The 22,237-nt window shown below is 34.6% G+C and overlaps 3 protein-coding genes across 5 annotated transcripts; 1 reads left to right on the forward strand and 2 right to left on the reverse strand.

Moving 5' to 3' along the window:
* Positions 1-14,237: 14,237 nt before the first annotated feature.
* On the reverse strand, positions 14,238-15,891 carry LOC107916704 (uncharacterized). The gene has a single exon (XM_016846053.2). The coding sequence runs from the start codon at positions 15,608-15,610 to the stop codon at positions 14,456-14,458; it is 1,155 nt and encodes a 384-aa protein (XP_016701542.1). The 5' UTR covers positions 15,611-15,891; the 3' UTR covers positions 14,238-14,455.
* A 201-nt stretch (positions 15,892-16,092) lies between these two features.
* Positions 16,093-20,741, forward strand: LOC121229013 (uncharacterized). Of its 3 annotated transcripts, none has more exons than XM_041112121.1 (7): positions 16,093-17,822; positions 17,975-18,036; positions 18,144-18,186; positions 18,474-18,536; positions 19,266-19,320; positions 20,182-20,281; positions 20,456-20,741. In XM_041112121.1, the coding sequence occupies exons 4-7, from the start codon at positions 18,500-18,502 to the stop codon at positions 20,651-20,653; spliced, it is 390 nt and encodes a 129-aa protein (XP_040968055.1). In that variant the 5' UTR covers positions 16,093-17,822; positions 17,975-18,036; positions 18,144-18,186; positions 18,474-18,499; the 3' UTR covers positions 20,654-20,741. The 3 variants fall into 3 exon arrangements, with proteins under 3 accessions (XP_040968055.1, XP_040968052.1, XP_040968057.1); XM_041112118.1 differs by having other exon boundaries at positions 16,095-17,822; positions 17,975-18,078; XM_041112123.1 differs by lacking the exons at positions 19,266-19,320; positions 20,182-20,281; positions 20,456-20,741 and having other exon boundaries at positions 16,132-17,822; positions 17,975-18,078; positions 18,474-18,701.
* On the reverse strand, positions 16,418-16,929 carry LOC107917494 (B3 domain-containing protein At2g32645-like). Its single transcript, XM_016846839.1, has 2 exons — positions 16,595-16,929; positions 16,418-16,439 (listed from the first exon to the last, which is right to left on the reverse strand). Exons 1-2 carry the CDS (start codon positions 16,927-16,929, stop codon positions 16,418-16,420), a joined length of 357 nt encoding a protein of 118 aa, XP_016702328.1.
* Positions 20,742-22,237: the final 1,496 nt, after the last annotated feature.

Here is a 22,237-nt window from a genome sequence, read left to right on the forward strand (position 1 = left end):
CAAATTTATTTTTGTCCGTGTTTAAGATAGACTTGGTTATAGTTTTAAAGAATGTTTGAATTTACAGTAGTGTCGAAGAGCTGAGTGACCTACAAATTTCATTTGCCATGTGAGTATGGAGCCATCACTCGGGAAGTCAGATCACTTTACAACTCAAAGTTCCAGTTGACAGTGATTATACGGTCTGAGGTTGAAGCGTAACTAAGGCTTCAAGTTTACAAAGGTTATGCTGTATTGGGGTGACCCCATTATTATAACCTGTGACAACATTGGGGTGTAACAAGTTATACTAACAAAGTCACTACCTTTGGTGCCGCATACTATATGTTTTTCCTCGCACTTATGTTTTGAGTTTTATAAAGAAGCATACTCTTTTGATGAGAAGACTCGTTGTTGTGCCCGCATTAGCACAATTAACTACGACCTCTTTATGCTCCATCCCTTGACAGCATAACCTTTGTAAGCTTGAAGCCTTAGTTACACTTCAAACCGAGACGGTATAATCACCACAAACTTGAACCTCGAGTTGCAAAGTGTTCTTGGACGATGGCGTCATACTCACACAACAGGTAAATTTGTAGGGTACCAAGCTCCACGGCACCACTATGAACCCAAACACAACTTAAAACTATAACTACTTCTCCCTCAAAGCGAGAGAGAAAATAAATCTTTAAACTTGAGTATTTCAACACGCAACAAGAAGAAGAAACAATTTAGAGGAGATTGAGATGTGGTGAGTAGAGGATGAAGAATGATTGTTTATATAAGGGATGGGCGGGGTGTAAAAGGAAAAAAATTTATCTCAGGAATCCTAAGTTTTAGGGCTCAAAAACAATAAACGTTTCTCTCTGGCCATTTCAACCACAAAATTTAATTGCTTCTGAGCCCCTACAACCTGGGATTCCCGGGATAAACTTGATCAAGTAAAATATAGAAATCACATATGTAGAATTCACACGCCAAAGTTAATATTAATTATTGAAGTGTAGAAGAGCTAATTAAAACACTAACTCATTGGAACAACGGAAATGTACAAGTGTATACAATCGCAATAAGTCATAAAGTAACAAGTAAATGTCGAGTTATCGTACCCATAGGGATTGTGAAAAGAATTATTTATGAATGCAATTTAAAACACTCTGGTGAAGAAAAATATTTTGATTTGAAAAGGTGATTAAAAACTAAAATTTTAACAAAGTAAAACAAATAAAGTAAAATAAAGTTCATATGCACGATTTCAAAAAGATTATTTTAATCAATATGACATAATTGTGCTAGATTAATTACATTTCTTAACTTAGGATTATAAAACTCTTGTTTATGTTATTACGAATAAATTCACGGTAAGTCGATAATTTGCTAACTTATGAACATACTTATCTACCAAAATTCATTTATCTCTTGACTATATCTCTATGTCAATTCAACCGATTAAACAGATTTTAATAAACAAATGTGTTAATGCACATACATACTAATGAAATTAAAATAATCTCTTGTACATATCTCTATACCAATTCAAACAATTAATTCAATCTCATAAGCACATAAAAGATTACGTAAGATAACAATGTATTTCTACCTTGAAACAGTTTAATCATAATAATCTTGCAAGTTATGCAAGGCAAATGTATCGCTAGATACCATTGCTAATTTAACCCTCAGCTACCTTAGATGGTTAAACATGCACTGATTAAGTATGGTGTCAATTAATTACAATTCAATCCGTTTAAATAATTAATTCATTAGTTACCTTACAATTGTAATGCAAGTACCTTACAATTGTAATGCAAGAATAACTTAGTCATGGTTTTACTTAATCAAACATCTTACCGAGGCCCATAACAACACAAACACAATTTTAATAAATTAAGTAGATGAAATGCAATCAACCTAACACGAAATAAATTTAAGCCATATTAATTAAATTAAACATTTCAACATCATAAATATTCATAGACATGTTCATCATAATAACAACAAAAATTAAAAGGATAGGGAACAAGAATCAAATCAGGTGTTTTTTCGTGGCTTGATTGGTTTGCTCCACTCTTCATTCTCCACTTGTTCTTGTCGAACCAAGGCTGCTACGAACACTTTAATGCTCTCCAAATGGTGGATGAATGACTCTTTTTCAAGAGGTGAAACCGGCAAGAGAATAAAGAAAATGGATGGGAAATGAAGAGAGAAAATTGAGAGAGAAGAGAAGAGATGAGAAAAGTTGAGGTGTGTTTGAAATAAAAAGCCAATGGGGTTTTTATAGGTTGAGAGGGCTGCTAAAAATAGCCAAAATCAGCAGCTAAAGATCCCTCCCATGGCCGACCACACATGTGGTGTAACTTCCTTAACCCGTATCCGTCGCCGGAATAGGGCTACAAGGCATTACCGATCAATTACATCATAAAACATATATTTCTCATACATGAATCCATTATCACATAAACATTAATCAAACGTAATCACATTGTCCCTTATAAGGCTCTACGATACCTTAAAACATGTTTGGAAGAGGTTCAGGACTAAACCGATAACATTTGAAAACTTTGAAAAACTTAGAAAATTTTCATGTATACAGGGTTCACACACCCGTGTGAGCAGGCCGTGTGCCTCACACGATCACCAAATATTCCCGTGTCACAGGCCGTGTGGAAACAGGGCATACATATTGACTTGCATCACACGGCCGGAGACACGCCCGTGTGCTCATCCGTATGGCACGAAAATAGGCTTAATTTAAGCCATTATTCCCACCTATCATTCATGTACTTATAAGCATTCATTTGACATCATTTTCTCATACAATAAGCAGCCAAAAAATGATCATTTCATGCATATTTTATACTACTTAAATTCTATCCATTTCATTACTCAAATCCATAATAAAAAAACATGCTAAAACAATAAGTCATAACCTTAACTTCTATATGTATTTTCTCACCATCCTATTAACTATTTCATGACTCAAAACATATCAATTCATCATCTTAAAACCAATTCACAACATGCCATTTCTCAACCATAACACATTATTGATAATTAGCCAAAATCAATTAACCATCTATCAAACACATGAATCCATACTAATCTTGCCAAAACATAAGACATTATATGCATTATATATCACTTACCAAACTCATAAATCTAGCCAACTCAGATGGCCAAATACACACCAACCTTTACATCATATACAAGCCAAGTCTCATGGTTATATCATAACTCAAAACTTATCATCATATCACTCGTCTATACATGCCATATACCACATTTACAAAGCATCCAAAAGTATCAACAAGTAGTCGATAGTATGATGACGATTCCTGATGATCCTCGATGCTCGAGCTAGCTTTTATAATCTATAAAGTAAGGAAAGAATACACAAAGTAAGTTTTAAAAACTTAGTAAGCCATATACAAATAAAACTACCACCTAAATCAACATCATTACCATCAATAGACAAACTATGAGTAAGCACATATAAATTCACAAACCTTTCTCATTGAACACATATTCAATATCATGATTGAATTCATCAAATACTTTCATTTTCACTACTTGTATGAATCTCGTACGTACATGAGTCACTTAACTCATTCACACATTCTTTCTCGACTTGATTTGCCCGTTGAACCCTTTGGAATTGTTAAGGACACTCGGAAATCACACATAGCTCGTACAATGCCATATCTCAGATATGGTCTTACTTGTTATCACATATCGATGCCAATGTCTCAGACATGGTCTTACACGTAATCTCAATACAATGCCAATGTCCCAGACATGGTCTCACATGTAAATACATCTCGGTAATCCTAATGTCATGACATTCGTATCCTATACTATTCCTAAGGTTTGTAGGGACTTTCGGATATTGTAACTTCGTCGATTCTTGCTCGTATTTGCTCATTCAACATTCATGGCTATGCAATGACAATTGAACACATATAATTCAATTTAAAGACATTTATTTGCATATGAACTTCCCTCGTATATACGATGAACGGATCGAATCAACTACTCGATCACTTTCGATTTCCCCTAATCTAAATCTGATTTCTTTCTTTCTTGATCTATATAAATTCAAATTTAGCTCATTTAATCACCTATTCATTCAATTTCATCCAAAAATACCTATTTGGGATTTTTACACTTTAGCCCCTAAAGTTTCAAATTTTTACAATTTAGTCCTTACTTAACAAATACACAAAATTCACTCAATTCAATTTAACCCATGCTTGGCTGAATTACCATAGTGCCCCTACCAGCCCATATTTCACATTTATTTCACATTTCAACCCCTCAATTTATAATTTTCATAATTTAATCCTATTTAGGCTCTTTCATCAAAAATCACTTTACAAAACATAAAAATCTATCAACAAATATTCATTTTTCACCATCAAACATTCAAAAGCTCAAGCATTCATCAATGGCATTTCACGAAATCATCAACACTTTCAAAAACTAAAGCTTGGGCTAGCTAGAACAGGAAGCAACGATCACAAAAACATAGAAATCATCAAAAATCGAGCTTGAAACATACCTCAATCAAGAACAACAAGGTCGAACCCTAAAATGCTTCCAAAGCTTTATTTTCTCTTCAATAATCGGTTATAGATGAAGAAATAAAGATGATTTTGGCTTTTGTTTTATTTAAACTAACTTAATTAATTAAATTGCATATTTAACCTTAATGAAACCATTATTAAATCACCTAATATATGCCCATTTAAGTCCATTCCCACTATCAATGGTCTAATATCATCATAAGGACCTTTCATTTTATCAACCATAACAATTAAACACATTTAACATATAGAATGTTACTTTTGCATTTTACGTGATTTAGTCATTTTTCTCAGATTGAGTTATTAAACGATAAAATTAGCTCACGAAATTTTCACACATATATATTCACATGCTTTAAACACATAAAATAATATTTAAAAAAATTTCGATATTGGATTTGTGGTTCCGAAACCACTGTTTCGATTTAAGCTAAAACTGGGTTGTTACATGTGGCAAGTTTGAAGTTTTCAAACTTGCTATATTAACGTAGGGGTAAATCTAGAAAGGCACAAATAGTGGAGGGGTTTGTTTGCAACTTGAAAAAGTCTTCAAGGGCCATTTTGCAAGCTAATTAATCAGTTAAGCAAGCTGATTGGGTCAGCATGTAGGACGATTTTGGGTTGCCTAGTACTCGGTCGGTTCGATTTTCTCGTTTAGCTCAATTGGACCACTTTTCATAATTAATTAATAATAATTTATTTAACCCAAATTAAATTGAATATAAATTAAAATTAATTATATTATGAATTAATACACATAATTTGGACTATCTTAGGCTGAAAAATTAATTCGCCTTGATGCTAAAAATTGTTTCTCGGTTTTGCGCTTCTAGCAGTGTCTGCCGAGCTGTTTTTCGCCCTTTGTGCAAATCTGTCGAAAATAAAAAATTAATCAAAATTAATTATAAAATTAATTAAAATTAATTATGTTAATAATTTAAGTACAAGCTAATTATTTTATAATAATTATATATTTTTCGACAAGAATTTTACCGAATTTACATGAATTTGAGTTAAAAAGGGCATGAAAAAGTGTGTATATTTTTGTGTTTCCACTCATGTAGTGAAAACACTAAATTATTTGTTTATTTATTAATTTTTCCTGTAAAGTGTAAGTTAATATTAATTATTGAAGTAATATATAATACAATTTGCAAGCCGAAGTTTAGGGTTTTTCCAAACCTTCTGAGCAATTATTTGCTTTCTGAAAATATTATTGTAACAGCCTAATTTTCAGCGGTATCGGGAATAGAGATTTGAGATCACTAAATCCCATGGGTGAGTTGAAAATTTAATAAATTAATACCTATGAGTCAAATGTGAATATAAAAGCATTTTTGAATTAGTGAATTTGGTGATTTAAAAGAATTAATTAGGTAAATTGGGTCGAGAATGAGGTATTGAGACATCGACTTCATAAATCGAGCCATAAATATTTTTAGAAATATTTATGGAGTGTTGGTGAGGTAGTAATAAAATTTAGTCAGAAAATTTTGACGTTTGGGTGGTTAATTAAATAAAAAGGACTAAATTGAAAAGGGTATAAAAGTTGCTAAAAGGATTAAATAGCTCAATTGTCAAATAAGGAAGGACCTAAAGTGCAAATAAGCCCAAAGGAGATATTTTGGGCGGCAATAGCTGAGAAAAATCATGAAATGGGTGAAATAAGGGCAAAATTGAAAATTTGACAAAATTGGCTAAATAAAAATGAGACTAAATTGGAATATCTAGAATTCTCTTCATTTCTCTTCATATTCATCAGATGAAAAACAAATATGGAGGAGGTTTCAAGCTGGTTTTCATACTCTAGCTTCATGTGAGTTTAATTTTTGCTTTCTCCTTGACATTTTTATGTTTTTGGACTTTTACAATTGGGTCCAACTTACTATTTCATTAGTTTTTGATTCCATGTCTAATTTTTGAAGTTGTTATGGATGATTGCTGGAAGTATATGATGATTTGACATGGAATTAGAGCTTTAAATTGTTTATATTCTGATTTTATTGAAAGAATTGAATAGAAAGTGAATGTTTGGGACCTAATTGTAGAAGAGTTTGAAGTTAGAGTTTTATGTGGAAATTCTGAATTTCAGTAGTTATGAAATAACTTATAATGTCTAGAAAAAGTATTAATTGAGAAAATTATCTTAATTGAGGGGTTAATTGAACAAGGACTGAATTGTATGAATTGTGAAATTTGGGGTAAAATGGAAATCAACATTTTGCACTAAAACTGTTTTGGGCAGCAGCAGTAGTTTAACTTTGAAAAATCACCAAAAATTGTAGAAATCGAATTAGAGGATGAATAAAATATGAAATTAAAGCTTGTTGAGTCTAGTTTAAGTAATAGAATTGTAAATCATGAGATACAATAACTTTTGTGAGACAAGGTCAGAATGATTTCGGGTTCCCCTGTTCTGAATTTGGAAAATCATAAAAAATTGGATAAAAATAATTAGAGGCTCAAATTTATATGTTTATAATCCTGAACGAGTCTATTTTCAATAGAAACAAATTAGAACATCATTCAAATCTTTTACGAGAAGATAATTAATTTTTAGTGAAGAAGGGTCGGAACTGTCAGACAGCAAAACAAGGGAGACTTCAATGAATAAACTGTATTAATTGGCCCAACCAAAAATTATGAAATTTTTATGGTAAGAAGACATATGAGTCTAGTTTCTGGGAAAATTTATGAATATTAATTTTGAGTTCTGTAGCTCAAGATAAAAATAATTTAGTGATTATGACACAGATGGACAGCTTGAATATTCACATAAGTAGATAGTGAAAATTATGGATAATGTTAGCAACAAGTGTGTTGTTTATACTAAGGATGTGGATGGAGAGGAGGAGGAGGAAAATATACAAAAATATATGAATGACTCGTGTATAAATTGATCACATGCCCGATCATAATCGATAAGTGTTGGATTAGAAATGATATAATGTTTTATTTGGTATATTTATTATGAAATTATGATTATCGTTATAATACAAAAATTGAACTTGTGAGTTTATATGGCTAAATTTTAGTGATTATTTGTTAATTTTATGAATTTCATGATGTGTTATTTCATATGTATTGATGATAAAATCGTGAATAATGTAAAAGCATGAAAATTGAATAAATGATCAAATTGAGCATTTCAGTTCAGTGACAAGATGAATTGAAGGAAAAGACTATGGTTGGACCATGGCAACAAGTGATAAGTGATAGCTTCGGCTACACTTATCTGATCAAGGAAAAGTGAAAGTGATAAGTGATAGCTTCAGCTACACTTATCTGATCAATGACAAATGACAAGTGAAAAGTGGTAGCTTCAGCTACCTGATCAGTGAAAAGTGGTAGCTTCTGCTACCTGATCAGTGAAAAGTGGTAGTTCCGGCTACCTGATCTGAAAAGTGGTAGCTCCGGCTACCTAATCAGTGAAAAATGGTAGCTTCGGCTACCTAATCAGTGAATAGTGGTAGCTTTGGCTACAAGTGACAAGTGACAAGTGACAAGTGACAAGTGACAAGTGATTTCTGTATAATACCATATCTGGGATATGGCATCGGTGTGATATATGCTACTGTATAAGACCATATCTGGGATATGGCATCAGTGAGATATGTGATTCGTGTAAGACCATAGCTGGGCTATGGCATCGATATATGAATATGTGTAAGACCATAGCTGGGCTATGGCATCATTATGTAAAGATGTGTAAGACCATAGTTGAACTATGGCATCGAGAAAACGAAGTATTCAATTTCGTAAGACGTTCACTAATTTGACAAAGTTTGGTAAGTGTTACATGGAATTATGTGATATAAGGAAGTACGAGTTGATAAGATACGAGTATAAAACTTGGTTGATAAATGAATTCATTTGTGATTATATAATTGTTCATCTTGAATGTACTGTCCATATGTATTGATAATTCAAATGTTTTAATGAATAAAATTCCGATATGGAATAAATTGAACACGAGACAAATAATTATGAAATTGAACTCGGAATTCATGAAAATGACGGTTATTGATATATGGAGACATGAGACATTGATATATGAATATAGAAAATGTTTGGTAAATGTGTTTATTCGTAATTATAGAATTATATACCTCATGTGTACTATTTGCATAAAGATGATATTTCAAATACTTTGGTTATTTAAGCTTAAATATGAAATAGTCTGAAATCAAGATAAGTTGTTATGAAAATATATATATGGCTGATATATGTTGTATTATTACATAACGTGAAATTGTGTATATATATGAGAAATTGAATGAGAATTAAGCCCATACACGTTTCTTGTTATTTATATGAAGTGTACGACTGACAAGGGTGATGAAGTTATAAACAAAGAGTTACACGGGTTGAAAACACGAGCGTGGGACTCTCCAAAGTGTGAAAATTTTCTAAGTGTTGCAAAAGTTTTATATGTTTACAGTTTGGTCCCGAACCACCCTGAATGTATGTTTTGGGCCCCGTAGGCCCATATAAGGGACGTCAAACATATGTATGAAAGTTTTTAATTTAGAAAAAGTTTTATGGCTGATTTTTTTTACATAATTGATCATATTAAGTTTGGTAATGCCTCGTACGGGTAGGGGGTGTTATAATTGTACTTAAAAATAGACAAAGAAAAACTTAAATGAAAAAGTAACATAAATAATTGTAAATTTTAAACTCATAACTTGATTGTGTACAAATCAAACCAAATTAATAAATTTGTTTCGTACATGGTAAATAAGTGTACGTTTTAGATGTAAAATAAAGTATAGAAAAAATTACAAAACTATAAAATTAACGTAATCATTAGCGTCTCGAATGTGTGCCACAACCAGGTGTCGAGAATGCTTAGGGTTTCTTTGCACTATTTGGTTTGGTGGCTCTTCTTCAAATTTAGCTTCACCTTGACATACACGTTGGGGTTGATCGCTGATTTCATCTCATTACACGTTGGGGTTGATCGCTGGCTTCATCTCATTCCTCCATGGTTGATCGCGACCATGTCCTAGCCGCCCATCGTGGATCCCTTTTATTTGATTCGACGATTGTGAGGATGATCCATTTTGGCAGAACAACGATGTTAGAGGTGTTTTAAACACTATCGGCAGGCCACTATATGGTGTTGCATGGCCCAATTGCAAATAGAAGGTAGGAATCGTCAATGAGTCGAGATGTATCGGTATTGTTAACAAATCGGCATGTAATATGGCACGATGGGTAGCGGTCGCGCATAATACATCCGTAAAGTAGGTGTTGATGCAGGGAATGATTGCACGTGGTGTGGTGCTTGTGTAAAATAAAATGGTGCTAAATGTGTTAACATAGGGAAAGATTTTACTTGTTGTGGTGGTTGTGTAAAATAAACCGGAACTAAATATAATGATTTAGGGAATGAGTGTGCGTGTTGTAATGCTTGTGACAAAAAAATTGGGTTAGAAGCAAAAATAAATGAACCACATTGACCAGGAGGTTGCATGACAATTAGGTCCTCTGGTGCAGATGAAGCGAATGTCAATCCGCCGCGTCTCCATTTCCCGACCTAGGATTGATGGGCCCTCGTCTTGGCCTCTTATGGAGATGTTGCCTACTCCTTTCCAAAGCCGAAAGTAGATACAACTTGTTGTTATGTCTGAATCACTCTGATGTGAGAAATGGTTCATGTGTTAGCAAGTAATTGTATCTATGCTACCATATCTCAATATACTGCTTGTAGAATGTTGGTCTGGCAATGGAATATGTTGCGTGCACCTAAACTGTCGTATAATTTGGTCTGATTTGTGCATCTCAACTGTTGCAAAGACGACTACTAGCACTTTGGTGTGCCAAATGTTACGATTGGCCAAAAATTCAGCCAGAACACACATTCTCCTTGGATCTACATATGATGTTTATACAAACTGCATTACGAATTTATAATTTTTAAAATGAGCCTAATATTTAATTTCAAGTGCTAGAGTATACATTATATAACTTTGAAATTCATAAACTAACCTCCTCCTTTGTTTCTTGACCTAGAGCTAGTCGGATATCCTTAAGCTCAGTCGGTATGCCATTGTGTCTCAGGGGTTTGTTTCACCTATTCAAATAATATGTTATTGCAAAATTATAACAATGAAAAATAAAAACGGTAATGATATTGTCAAATGAATTTTACTATATGACGAATGAGAATTCTTAAGGGAGTTCCACTCGGGGGCATAAAAATAGTAGTCGATACCATGCCCACGATTGAAGAAGAAGAATGCAACTGTTGATTTTGGCTTTATCCAATATTGTCGCCCGACACATTTCTCAATACAACGTCGCTAACATCGCTGATCCCCAACTAAGTCGTCCCAATTCTTTCAAATCGGCTAGTAGTAGTAACCACCTTAAATGTACTATTGTGAGATTTATCTAGCATTAGCAAACCCCCGATCAACTTCAAGATGAATGCACACGTGAATTGTTCCTTTTTAGCATCACTCACTAAAGCATCGATAATTTGGAAATTGTCCTCCAACCATTTCATCTTGAACTTGCTACCCATAAACTTGTTCGACACCTTCCCTAGTAGTTGCTCACATGTTGCAGTCCAACCGGCACTAATAATTGGCCCCGTAACGACATCCCTATTGGTCGATAGATCGAGTTGTAAACTAACGTCATCGAGTGTAATTGTACACTCGTCGTAGGAAAGATGGAATGTGTGCATCTTTGGTCTCCATCTCTTGACCAAAGCACTGATAAGTGGGAGATCCAATTTAGTCCCCCCGAGTATGCGAGCTGCGTATAAAAAACTTATATCTCGCAAGTGTCCATGAATGACCTCAGGTGCACCTTCGCTTAAATTGTTTATATACGTCTTTAAAACCTGATCTTCAGGCTGAGTATATAAACATAAAAAATTAATAATCTAAACAATATAATAATTAACTATTCAAAATTAAATAATTTAATAAACTTTCTTACCATTTGTAATTGAACGTCGAAGATATGCTTGCCATCCAAACAAATAAGTTGATTTACCATTTTAAGATTATAATAAAAAGAATAAATTGAATAGAATAAAATTCAAAAAAATAAATTTAAAATATAATTGAGAATTGAAAATTCGAAATTGAAAATTGAATATTGAGGATTGATATTTTAGGAAGGAAGAATGAGTATGGAGTATTTGGTTGAAAAGAAAGAAGTTTGGAAGGGTTTATGTAGATATTTTTATGGTTGTTGGAACCCTAATAGTCGTTGAAAAACTTACTGTTGAATGAAAAACATGTCTTATATGACGCGTTTTTTCTTTTTCTTTTGAAAACGTGTTCTATATGACGCATTTTTACTAATGTGATAGTGAAAATGCACTTTATAAGACGCGCTTCAGGAGAGAGAAAAAATTATAAATCAATAAATTTTTACAAAATTAACTTAATTCTTAAAAAAAAAAATTACCATATTTGCATAAGTCAGCCCATAAAAGGGTAATGATATAAAAACAAGGGGTAAAGTGTTTGTCACGCTAATGAGAAGCGTTTGGGGTTAGCATTGATTTGACCTTGAAGGAAAAAGATCAACTTTTATGGTTCGTAGTTGAGTCCGTCCTTTCACGAAAACACATCTTAATCTTAGCCAGAAAGACAAATAGTAAACTAGAAGCTCCCCTGAGATGATGTCGTTTTAGCTGTTTCCTATCCTCCCCTAGAAGTTGGATAACATCATAGCAATCGGAGCCCTTCTCCTGTCTCCACGTGGCTTAAAGAAAGTGCAAGTGCTTTGAATCTGTGGTGACGAGTTATTGGGACCGTACACGTGGGTTAATCAAAACTTTTAAAAAATCTAATTTTTCGAAAACCTGGATTGATGGTAAAATCAATTTAATTGAGAGAATAAATAGGATTCTTATTCACGTAACCTTTTGTAATAATTTCATTTTCTATTGCTTTAACTTTTAACCCATGCAAGCCCATTGAGTTCTAATTGATCCACACAGTTGCAGTAGTTTAATTATATAATGTCCATTTGGGGATTTACTATATTAAAAAAATAAAAAATAAAGTTTTCAACCCATGCAACTAAGCGATTTGTTGGCCGAGATCAAAAGCTTTGTTTTGACAAGGAAACGGCCATTGCTTCAGTCTCAACACTTACAGAAATGAGCTGAATAAAATCCAAAGATGATTGTGCATGAATGATCATTTACACAACAACTTCTGCATATCTAGCAATTCACTCAATCCACCTCTCAAGTCTCAAGCAAGGATGCCGACTCAAAACAAGCACACGTCCTATTCAATTGCATAAGTACTCCCAAGGTTCCAACGATACAAAATCTACTTTGGACTAACCTTTCCCTCTTACCCTCAAACATGCCATACCAATGGGTCTTAGAATGCTAGCTGCGCCTGGAGATCAACAGAGCAGGTCGCTCACATTTTAACAAAACTACTTACATACACAGCTTTTCTCTTGCTCAGGCACCGGCTTAGAGTGTTGCCTCTAGCTGAAGTCAACTCGCTAGACATGTCAATTAGTCAACAGTGAATTTAGGCTCTCACAAAAGATCTAGGTCTTCTGGATATTTGACACTTTCTAGTAAGGCCGTGTTCCTCCAACGTTTCATTGTTTTTTAAAGTAACTTGTATTTGGTACTTCTGTCTGACACATATCAGGATATAAGTATAGGCAAAGGATCTTCTAAGGGCCCTTCATTACATGACAATTTTAGAAAATAATTTGAACACACATGTTAGACACATACCTATATTCGATACTCTCACCCAAGTCGGAGTAACTTAGTTTTCATGCACCTCTCAACAAGGAAATAAGCTGTTCTTCTTCAAACAGTTCTCGGTATAAGCAGCTATGTTGAAAACACAATTACTTCATGCTTCTTAATCTTCATCTAGAAATCTTTCAATAATGGCATACATAGTCGATTGCTATGTTACTCAAACTCAAATGTGACGTTCAAATATGGGTGTCTTCAAATGTGACCTTCAAAGGATCATATGCGTCAAACACATGTACTTAAAGAAAAATGAAAATCATTGCATTCATAAAGTAGATCAAACAATACGTGTCTCATTTTGACACAACATGAATAACCAATCCTGTCTGATGTTAAACATGAGCACAACATGGGTTTTATACATATTACACATGGCTAGACACGATTAGCATGTTCAAAACTAATTAGTGTAAATTTGGCATGACATTACACTATTAAATAATTGCAATAGGAATAACATAAATGAAACAAATGACACGAATTCTAATTTTAAGTTTTCAAATCTATAGAACCAAAAATCAAAGAAATTTCTTGACAAATAATTAAAATCTATCGAGACATATACTCAAGCAAAAACTGATGTGATTCATTTGGGTTAGCTAATCACGTCTAACCGTGTCTTAGATGCAAGTGTTTTACATGTCTATAACATGAAACTTTGTCATGTCAAATGTGTTAACATGATTATAACACGAAACACAAATACATAAAATCCGTACATGATTAAAGCATGTTGTTTACGAATCATATTTCATGTTTTGTTAAAATTGCCAGGCCCATGCATGATTCCATCCTCTATTCTTCATGAATGTAAGAAGGAAACATAGTAAAATTAAGCACGAATGAGGAAAAGATTGACAACTTCACTGAATAAGTAAAGGATAAAAGATGAAAACAGTTAAACCTTCAAGGAAACAAACTCAACCTTCATTCAAACAATCACAGGCAAATGCACATTTGTTCAGTTTTAGCATCTAAATCATACCCATGTTGGATGAATTCTTCATTTTTTCTTATGGTACGCTGTGTCTGACACATTGACATGCAAAATCTTAAAACACTAAACATACCCATGTCTGATACATACCCATATCCGTCTTGGGTAACTATAGAATTATACTATTTATTCTGAAAGGCCTAACTTCTGCTCATATAATTTCAATATATAAGGATCTTCATAAGGGGTGATGAACCTTTGGAGGAATGCCTTTTCAGTATACTCCAGAACAAGACATACACTGAATTTCTTGATCAAACCTTTGGATAACAAGGCTTGAAGAACCGAACACCTTGGGATAATTCTCCTCTCCAAGCTATACGAAAGAATAACTGGACGGTTAGCGATATCCAATGATTTCCATCCCATTGTGTGGACGAAAAAGCTCATTATTGTAGTGATCTTCTTCTCAGAAAACATCATGAATCTCGGATACTTCTCAAAAGCTGAAAGAACAACTTCATTTGACCAACCCCATTGGTTAAGAAGATCGAATTTCTTTTCCCATGTTGATTTGCTAATCTGTAAGAAAGCTTGAAGAGCTGTAAGGAACCTACGTTTTGAAGGATTAAATCCCATTTTCTTTACTTGTTCAACTGTTATACTAAACTTATCAGGATTCACTGCATAGGCCCTTGGGTGCACAACAAGTTCAACCATAATATTTGATTCAGGCACCCCATATTCTTTCAGGATTGCAATATTAGGAGCAACAATGGCTTGAAAATTACGTGAAAGGACGTCGGAATAGTTCTTGTATGCTAAAAACACCTGATCGTCGCCACATCGAGTGAATTCCTTGAAGGAGTTGAAGTTTGGGATGACGCAATTATCTAAACTACGTCTAAAGGCATCTGGGTTTGAAGACAAGATTCTTAAAAGTTGAGAACCTGAAATCCTTTTGGAGTAAAAGAATTGAAGTTTGGGCAAAAGGGTTTTCTCAGGGTTGCATAAAAGAGATGCAGGCCATTTCTGAACGATGTCTCTAATCTGGGTTCTTGAAAAGCCATGGTTGTTGAAGAAGGAAATCACAGTGTCTGGTTGTTGAGAGGTCTCAAAATGGAGCTTCTTAGACACTGATAAAGCAGACTGTGGAGACAACCCGATTGTGTTTATGAGGTAAGAAATCTTAAACGGCTGTTCATTTTCTGCAATTCCAGATTCATATCTAACAAGTAGCAATGCAATTGCTCGAGAAAAACTCACATTTTTAGCACAGGTTGGGCGAATGAAAGAGCCATTTCTAATGAAGACTTGGCTTTTGAAGATGGAAAAAATCATGGATTCGAAAGCTGAAACTTGAACACTAAAAGACAGCAAATTTAAGATGGAAATAATGAGACGAAAACAAACCTCGATGTCAAACAAATCTAACTTCTACCTAACCGTCGGTTGTTGGAGTAGTATTCACTTTTTCCCATTCTCCGTTCCTTCTCAGCTTTTAGTAAAGCAGACATGGTTGCAACTTCAATTTGGGAATGGACTTTTGAGTTTAGGGTTCTAAGTAGATTATAGCCTATCATGTTCGCCATGATTTGGGCCCTATTTCCTCACGGCTCAGGTGCGTGAAAAAATAGCCCACTCCACCCCATATATAGGTGGTTAGTGCAGTTGTGATTGGTTGACTTGGCCAACCCAAGAATATTGGCTATAAATGTTGGATCAGTTTTTGCAAAATGATACAAAAGATTCTTTCTTCTTCCTCAATTTTTCATTCATGTCATGCTAATTTCTTCAGAGGCAGAGTGTTCGCTTCTGTTGCTGAACCAACAAGCTCGCTCCAACCAGCCTGTCGTCAATTCGCTTTACTCTCCTAACAAAACTATCCTTGTTGTGGGTTTGTTATTTTAGTTATCGTGGCTGTTTGTGTTTCCATTAATCCATGCACATATTTTATTTTTAAAAAATTAACGTTGATTTTATTTTTTAAAAATTTGAAAACAGATTTAACTGTTTTTTTTATTTAATCTTTTTCATTTGCTAACTGTTTATTTCAAAAGTTAATGAAATTTATTATCTGCTACCTGATTCAAAATTTGGCTAAAACAAGTAGAAAATTATATAACTAATAACCTCTGTTCAAAGACATTATAGAGACAATTCAATGTAACTGGAAATAAAGAACGAAAGGAGAATAATGCATTATATAACTAATAATCACCAAACAAGCTTGGCCATAATAAAAGAATATTAATCAATGCTATAGAAGTTAAAACCCTAATGTTGTATGATTGGAAGTCATATAGTTTGAGGAGTGCAAAGCACAGCAGGGAATTCATCCGGAAAGACCAGAGCTGCACCATGACCCCTTTCTCCAGTTGGTTGTTCTTGACAACACAGTTCCAGGTGTTGGTGAGGACATAGAGCGAGGTGTTCCCCATAACCCACTTGTTAAAGGTAATGCTTGTTTGCTGCAACGATGGGTCTAAGAGGCACACCTGCATGGGGTTTTTGTGAGCCAACTCTTTAGTCTCTGCCTTGTTGAGGAAGTCATGAGTCTTGACTTGGGAGAAGGGTATGGAGAAACGACTGGCAGTAGGGTTGACATCGGAGTAAAAGATGGTCTTTTGTATGACCAAAACCAAACCCGTACCACCCATTTCTTCAAGTATATGTTGTTTGAATTTTGGAGGCAAGTCTGGCGGTGGCACCGGACAAACGGGTTTATGTTACTTCTTGCTTCTCTTGAGCTTTATTTCGGTGCTTCCCATTCGCGATCGTCTTCCTCTTCTGGTGTTGTGAGTGTACGTTTCCTTTTCAGTTCAACACCGTTGTTGAACTTGAATCTCAGCTTGGAACACATATTGCGGGGTGGTGCGTCGTAAAGAAAATGCTTCAGGTGGTCATTATGACGGCTTTTCTGCAATTTCTGTTGGTCAACTTCAGTTACTTGTAACAGGATATCAAAAGGACTCCAATTGGGATTGATCTTTTTATGCTTGAAATCATCAAGGCAGAGCAGTTTCATCATCTTACTGTTTTCTGTATTTACTTGCAACTGAGAACAAATTAAGTTGCTTTCTTGAGATTTCTAGTGCATATAAATAAGAGGGGGTGCTTGAGATAAAAGCAATGTTACCGTTGGAGGAGTTAGAAATCTTGATTACCGGAGGGCAGCCCTGAGAAAGGCGGCAAAGGGGTAAAACAACCTTTCATCCCGCGTTGGTTTAAATTTTGGTTACCGTTGCAGTACTGGTGAATGGAGGTGGGCTGTCTGGTTATTTGGTTTGGTGGGCCTTGTTTCCTTTTCTTTGTGTAATATCATAGAATCCATCCTCCCTTTACACATTTTGCAATTTCAAATATACGCAGAAATTGCAACTTTCGTGGCCCATCAATTCTTTTTTTCGTGGCCTGGTTATCTGGATTGTAGGGGAATTTTGATGTGCTGTTCCCTATGGCCAATTCAAGAATGGCTACACTTTTTCAATGGTAGAAGAAATGGCGCTGTTACTTTCGCCTCTTTTTTGGAAGCTCTGTCCCCTCTCCAGAGGTTCTCATTTTCAGCCCCTCTTTTACTTTTTATTTTTTTATTTGTGTAATTTACAAGGTTCAACATGGATGGCGTGTTACATTTTATGCTGTTGTTCAAATTTTGACCAGCCTTGGTTTTTCTCCCCTGTATTCTTTGTTTCCAATCAATAGGAACTCTGGTCCTTCGGCAATTAAGTATCAAATGCCAGAGGATCCAGCGAAGATCATTACAAGTTCAGTACCCCCTTCTTATTCTGTTAAAATCAAGGAAGCAGGTATCTGTTAATAACTTCTCCGGAATTCATGGGTATTCAGTGAAAAATGGCATTTGCTGGTGCAGGTGCTCCACCGTCAAGCTATCAAGGAGAGTTACAATGCCCAAAGTAGGTCGCACTGAATTCATATTTGTGTAACTAAAAATATCCTCTTTTTCACATAAACATCAAATCTCTTTCCGCAAAAATTTAAGCATAGCTACAATTGTTTATATTAACAACTTCATGTTAATGTTTAATTACTATTGTGTCCGCTTTTACCAAAGCTTAAGCAATGTAATATTTTGAGATCATAATTGTACACTGACTAAAATGAAGACTGCTCTCTCAAATCATCAAGAACGCATGCTGAGTTGCTGACACTGTGAAAAGCTAATGCTTGTTTTGCTGCGCAGGATTTCATTTAGCGATCATGATTTAAATGCTGCCAATGATCTGGAATGCAGCCACTGAGAATCGTAAGTTGTGATGTTGGACTATTGGTTATATACAAGACATATGTCCTGACAGGATTGTAGCTAGCCAAAAAAGTATATTATTTTCTTATTGCAATATGTAACTCCAGCATACTATTAGGATTCTTTTTTCTTGATGTTATGAAATAAATACATGGTTCTCTTCAATTTTTTCTTCCATCGTTTACTTTTCCATAATTATCTGTTTTCGGCATGCTTATTAATGATGAATCAGAAGTCGGTTCAGAAAGAAGTCTGGTTCATGAAGCTCATGTTGCATTTTCCGTTGAAGATGTGATACATTAACAATTCAGGGAGTCATTAAGGCAGTAGGTCATACAGAAGTCGATTTCCAAAGAAACTAAAGGCAAACTTACATGAACAACTGTTTTTCATGAAGTTTCCTCTTTTTATTTGAAATTTATCGCTGTTTGAAATCAGGAGTTAATTCAACGATTGCCTGTAAGCCAAAAATTGAACACTGTAGGAATGGCCAGAAGATAAGTGGATAACTTCTAAATAGAATAGTAGCAAAGAAAGTGGCTAGTGTTAGAGTAGGAATTACACTTACCTTACCTATTTAGCCTCTAATTAACCTGCCAGTGCATCACTAATGAAGGTATCTCAACTTTGATTAATTACTTGTTTTCTATGTTATCAAGATACTGATGCAGTGATCTTGGTTTTCAAATTTCAACATCCTAATAACATGGTATTACCCAAATTTATCAGGTTTAGGTAAGATCAGAACAGAGACTCCATTGCACTCCCCAAAGCAAGAGGGCAGGTAATGGATAATATGCAAGATCTCTCATATTCCCTATTCACTTGCTAGATACTTGTCCTAATAACAGTTAGTTTTAGTTTCCTAAACTACTTTCTGTGTCATATTGTTTCCATGAACTGCATACTTCATGAATCTATTTTCCATTTAAAATGGTACTTCTATTTGCAAGCAGCAATTAATTGATTCTCTAAATTCAAATTTGTAGTTTACCTACATCATAAAAGAAGGGAATATGAGATTTCCAAAGAAAATAAATATGTTTATCACCAAGCTGGAATTCTTTTTGATAGGTATGATATGATGTGTAAGAAAATCTGGTTACACTCCAAAGTTAATTGTTTGTTGAGGTATGGACTGGTAAAGTGCAATATTACTTATATAACTGATATGACATATTTAACTGGTGTAAGATGTATTTGAGGTGTGCCTGAGAATAATCCTTCTATCATTCTTACAAATTTTTATTTTTTGATAAACTTCCTAGGAAGATTCCTTTATTTCATTTGGCCCTCTAAGCAGTAAATAGTTAAGTTCCTTTCATGGCATGAAGTCAAACAGTTTGAAGTTTTTGTACAACCACTCAAGAGTGAAAAGTACTGAGAGATTTGTAGTCTTCAGTTCTCATTTCTTAATATTTTCTATTCTTTTTTATCTTCTTGTGGACTATGTTCAACTTACTTTGGTCTATCACACAACTTATATATTTTAGATTCTATGAGACTGACACATTCTTCAGCAGCTGAGTGCTAATTTTTTGTTTGAACAAAGTTTATATGATGTATTTCCTGATAAACTAAAAGTTACAGAATTAAGGAATGGTAAAATTTTATCTAAACAGATCTTAACTTTCTGCTATTGTAGAATCTCTTCTGATGATTGCTCATTACCCTGGAACTTTTCAAGGCAACTAAACTCATTGAAGGGTTCTAACTTTGTGCTAAATGATATTGAACTAGAAGTGGTGAGAGAACTAATTGATACTCAGTTTCTTATTTATATGTTTGCTCCAAATTAATCTTTTCCTTGAAAAATAACCTTCACATTAAACCTCTTTCTTTTACAACATTAGCCTCCCAAGAATATCATGTAGAGAAGGGTTATTATCATGTGCTAAATGCAGGATGCTATGATGCAGGACATGGATGTTCCACTTGGTGGCAATCCTTCGCAGTTCTCAGTCGATATAACTGATTCACATGGCAATTGGAAGCCAAACCTCTCCACTTTTTCTAACGACATGCAACTCGATAGCCATTACAGAATTAGCAAGTGCACTTTTGGTGACACTAACATTTCCTACAACATAGGATGTAACACTTCAAACTCAACCTAGACATTATAGCCGAATCTGGAGAAGTTATAGAAAATGGGTTTAGTTACGTAAAATCATTTTAGTTATTCAACTCATATACTTTATATCCATTTTCGAAAACATTAATTAATTAGTTATTTGTCAAGACCTATTTTACAGCGGAAGTCTAACAAAACCGTTGCATTTTAGAAATCTAATTCGTATTTTTAGAAAAAAACCTTTTTTTATGAAAAAACAATCGGTTTAATAAAATAATTTATCAATGCATGCATATTATCAACAAACAAAAAATTAACAATTAATAATCATAAAGTCCAGAAAGTCCTAGAAATTATGAACTCTCAAATGAAAACCAAAATCATAAATAAAACCATAAATTGCCAAATTTAAACTGTTTACGGTCGAGTGGTCATGGTTGGGTTTCCATCGCTCTGATCCGCCTAAGTCTATGTACCTGAACAAAATAGACAAACAAAAGTGAGTTTTTGTAAATTCAGTGTGTAACCTAGTAGAATTAAGCATGCAAACATACAAAGTTATGTACACAGTCAGATATAGATCCAAATTTAGATAATAGTATCGATTCAGATTTCAGATATGCAAAATTCTACCCTCATCCTCTACACACCAACTCTGACCATCCTATCACACCATGTGGGGCTAAAAACATCCACCCATCCCTACACTGTCATTACGACACATATCAAAATATAAGCAGCCAAACTGCTAGAATATAGGCAATTAACATCGAACAGAATACTTCCTCCTCATATACAAATCCCATCCCCAATCAGATATAAAAAAGCAGATACATATATACAAATTATACATTCTTAGCATGCTTATTTACAGATAACGAAAATATTAGACATGCATAGCATGTTCATACTCAAAACAGAATATCAAACTACCAGATCCACAGTTTTAGGGTTTGGTAGCCTTTATCGGCCCTACGGTAGGCCCACAGTTGACCGGAACAACCCATGTAACCTTAGGGAAAATTTTAAAAATATAAGCCCACATGCCCGTATGGCTTACCCATGTGGGCCCACACGCCCAGATTTGCCTTACCCGTGTGGTCCACACGGCCTAGCCTAAAATCCACATGCTTGTGTGACATGCCAGAGTGGGCTTAGACGCCCAACTTAGCCTAGCCCGTGTAGCCCACACGACCACACTAAAGCCACCACACGGTCGTGTCTTGCACATGGCCATGCCTATGTCGATCACACGGCCATGTTTCAGACAGAGCCTTCTACACGAGCTACTACACGCCCGTGTGGCGTCGACAGACTAGTTTTTTGGCTTTTGCCAAAGTTTGACTTTTTACGTTCCGGGTACACACCTGGTATGTTTCCGATGCAAAAACACTCCCAAGACCACTAGCACTTAAAATCAGAATACTCAACACCTTTAGCGACTAAAATAGAGTTAACAAAACTAAATTGATTGATGCTCAAAAACTTACCACCACAGAAACGATCACACATGATAAGCTAAATCGTTGAAACGACAACCCTGTCTCACCGTCTTCTCCTACACCATAAAATCCATCAATTTCAACCATTAATCAGCCATCAATAAGTTTGCCCCAAAATTTCAAAA

Source organism: Gossypium hirsutum, chromosome A01 (genome assembly GCF_007990345.1).
Source record: "Gossypium hirsutum isolate 1008001.06 chromosome A01, Gossypium_hirsutum_v2.1, whole genome shotgun sequence".
Classification (NCBI taxonomy): Eukaryota; Viridiplantae; Streptophyta; class Magnoliopsida; order Malvales; family Malvaceae; genus Gossypium; species Gossypium hirsutum.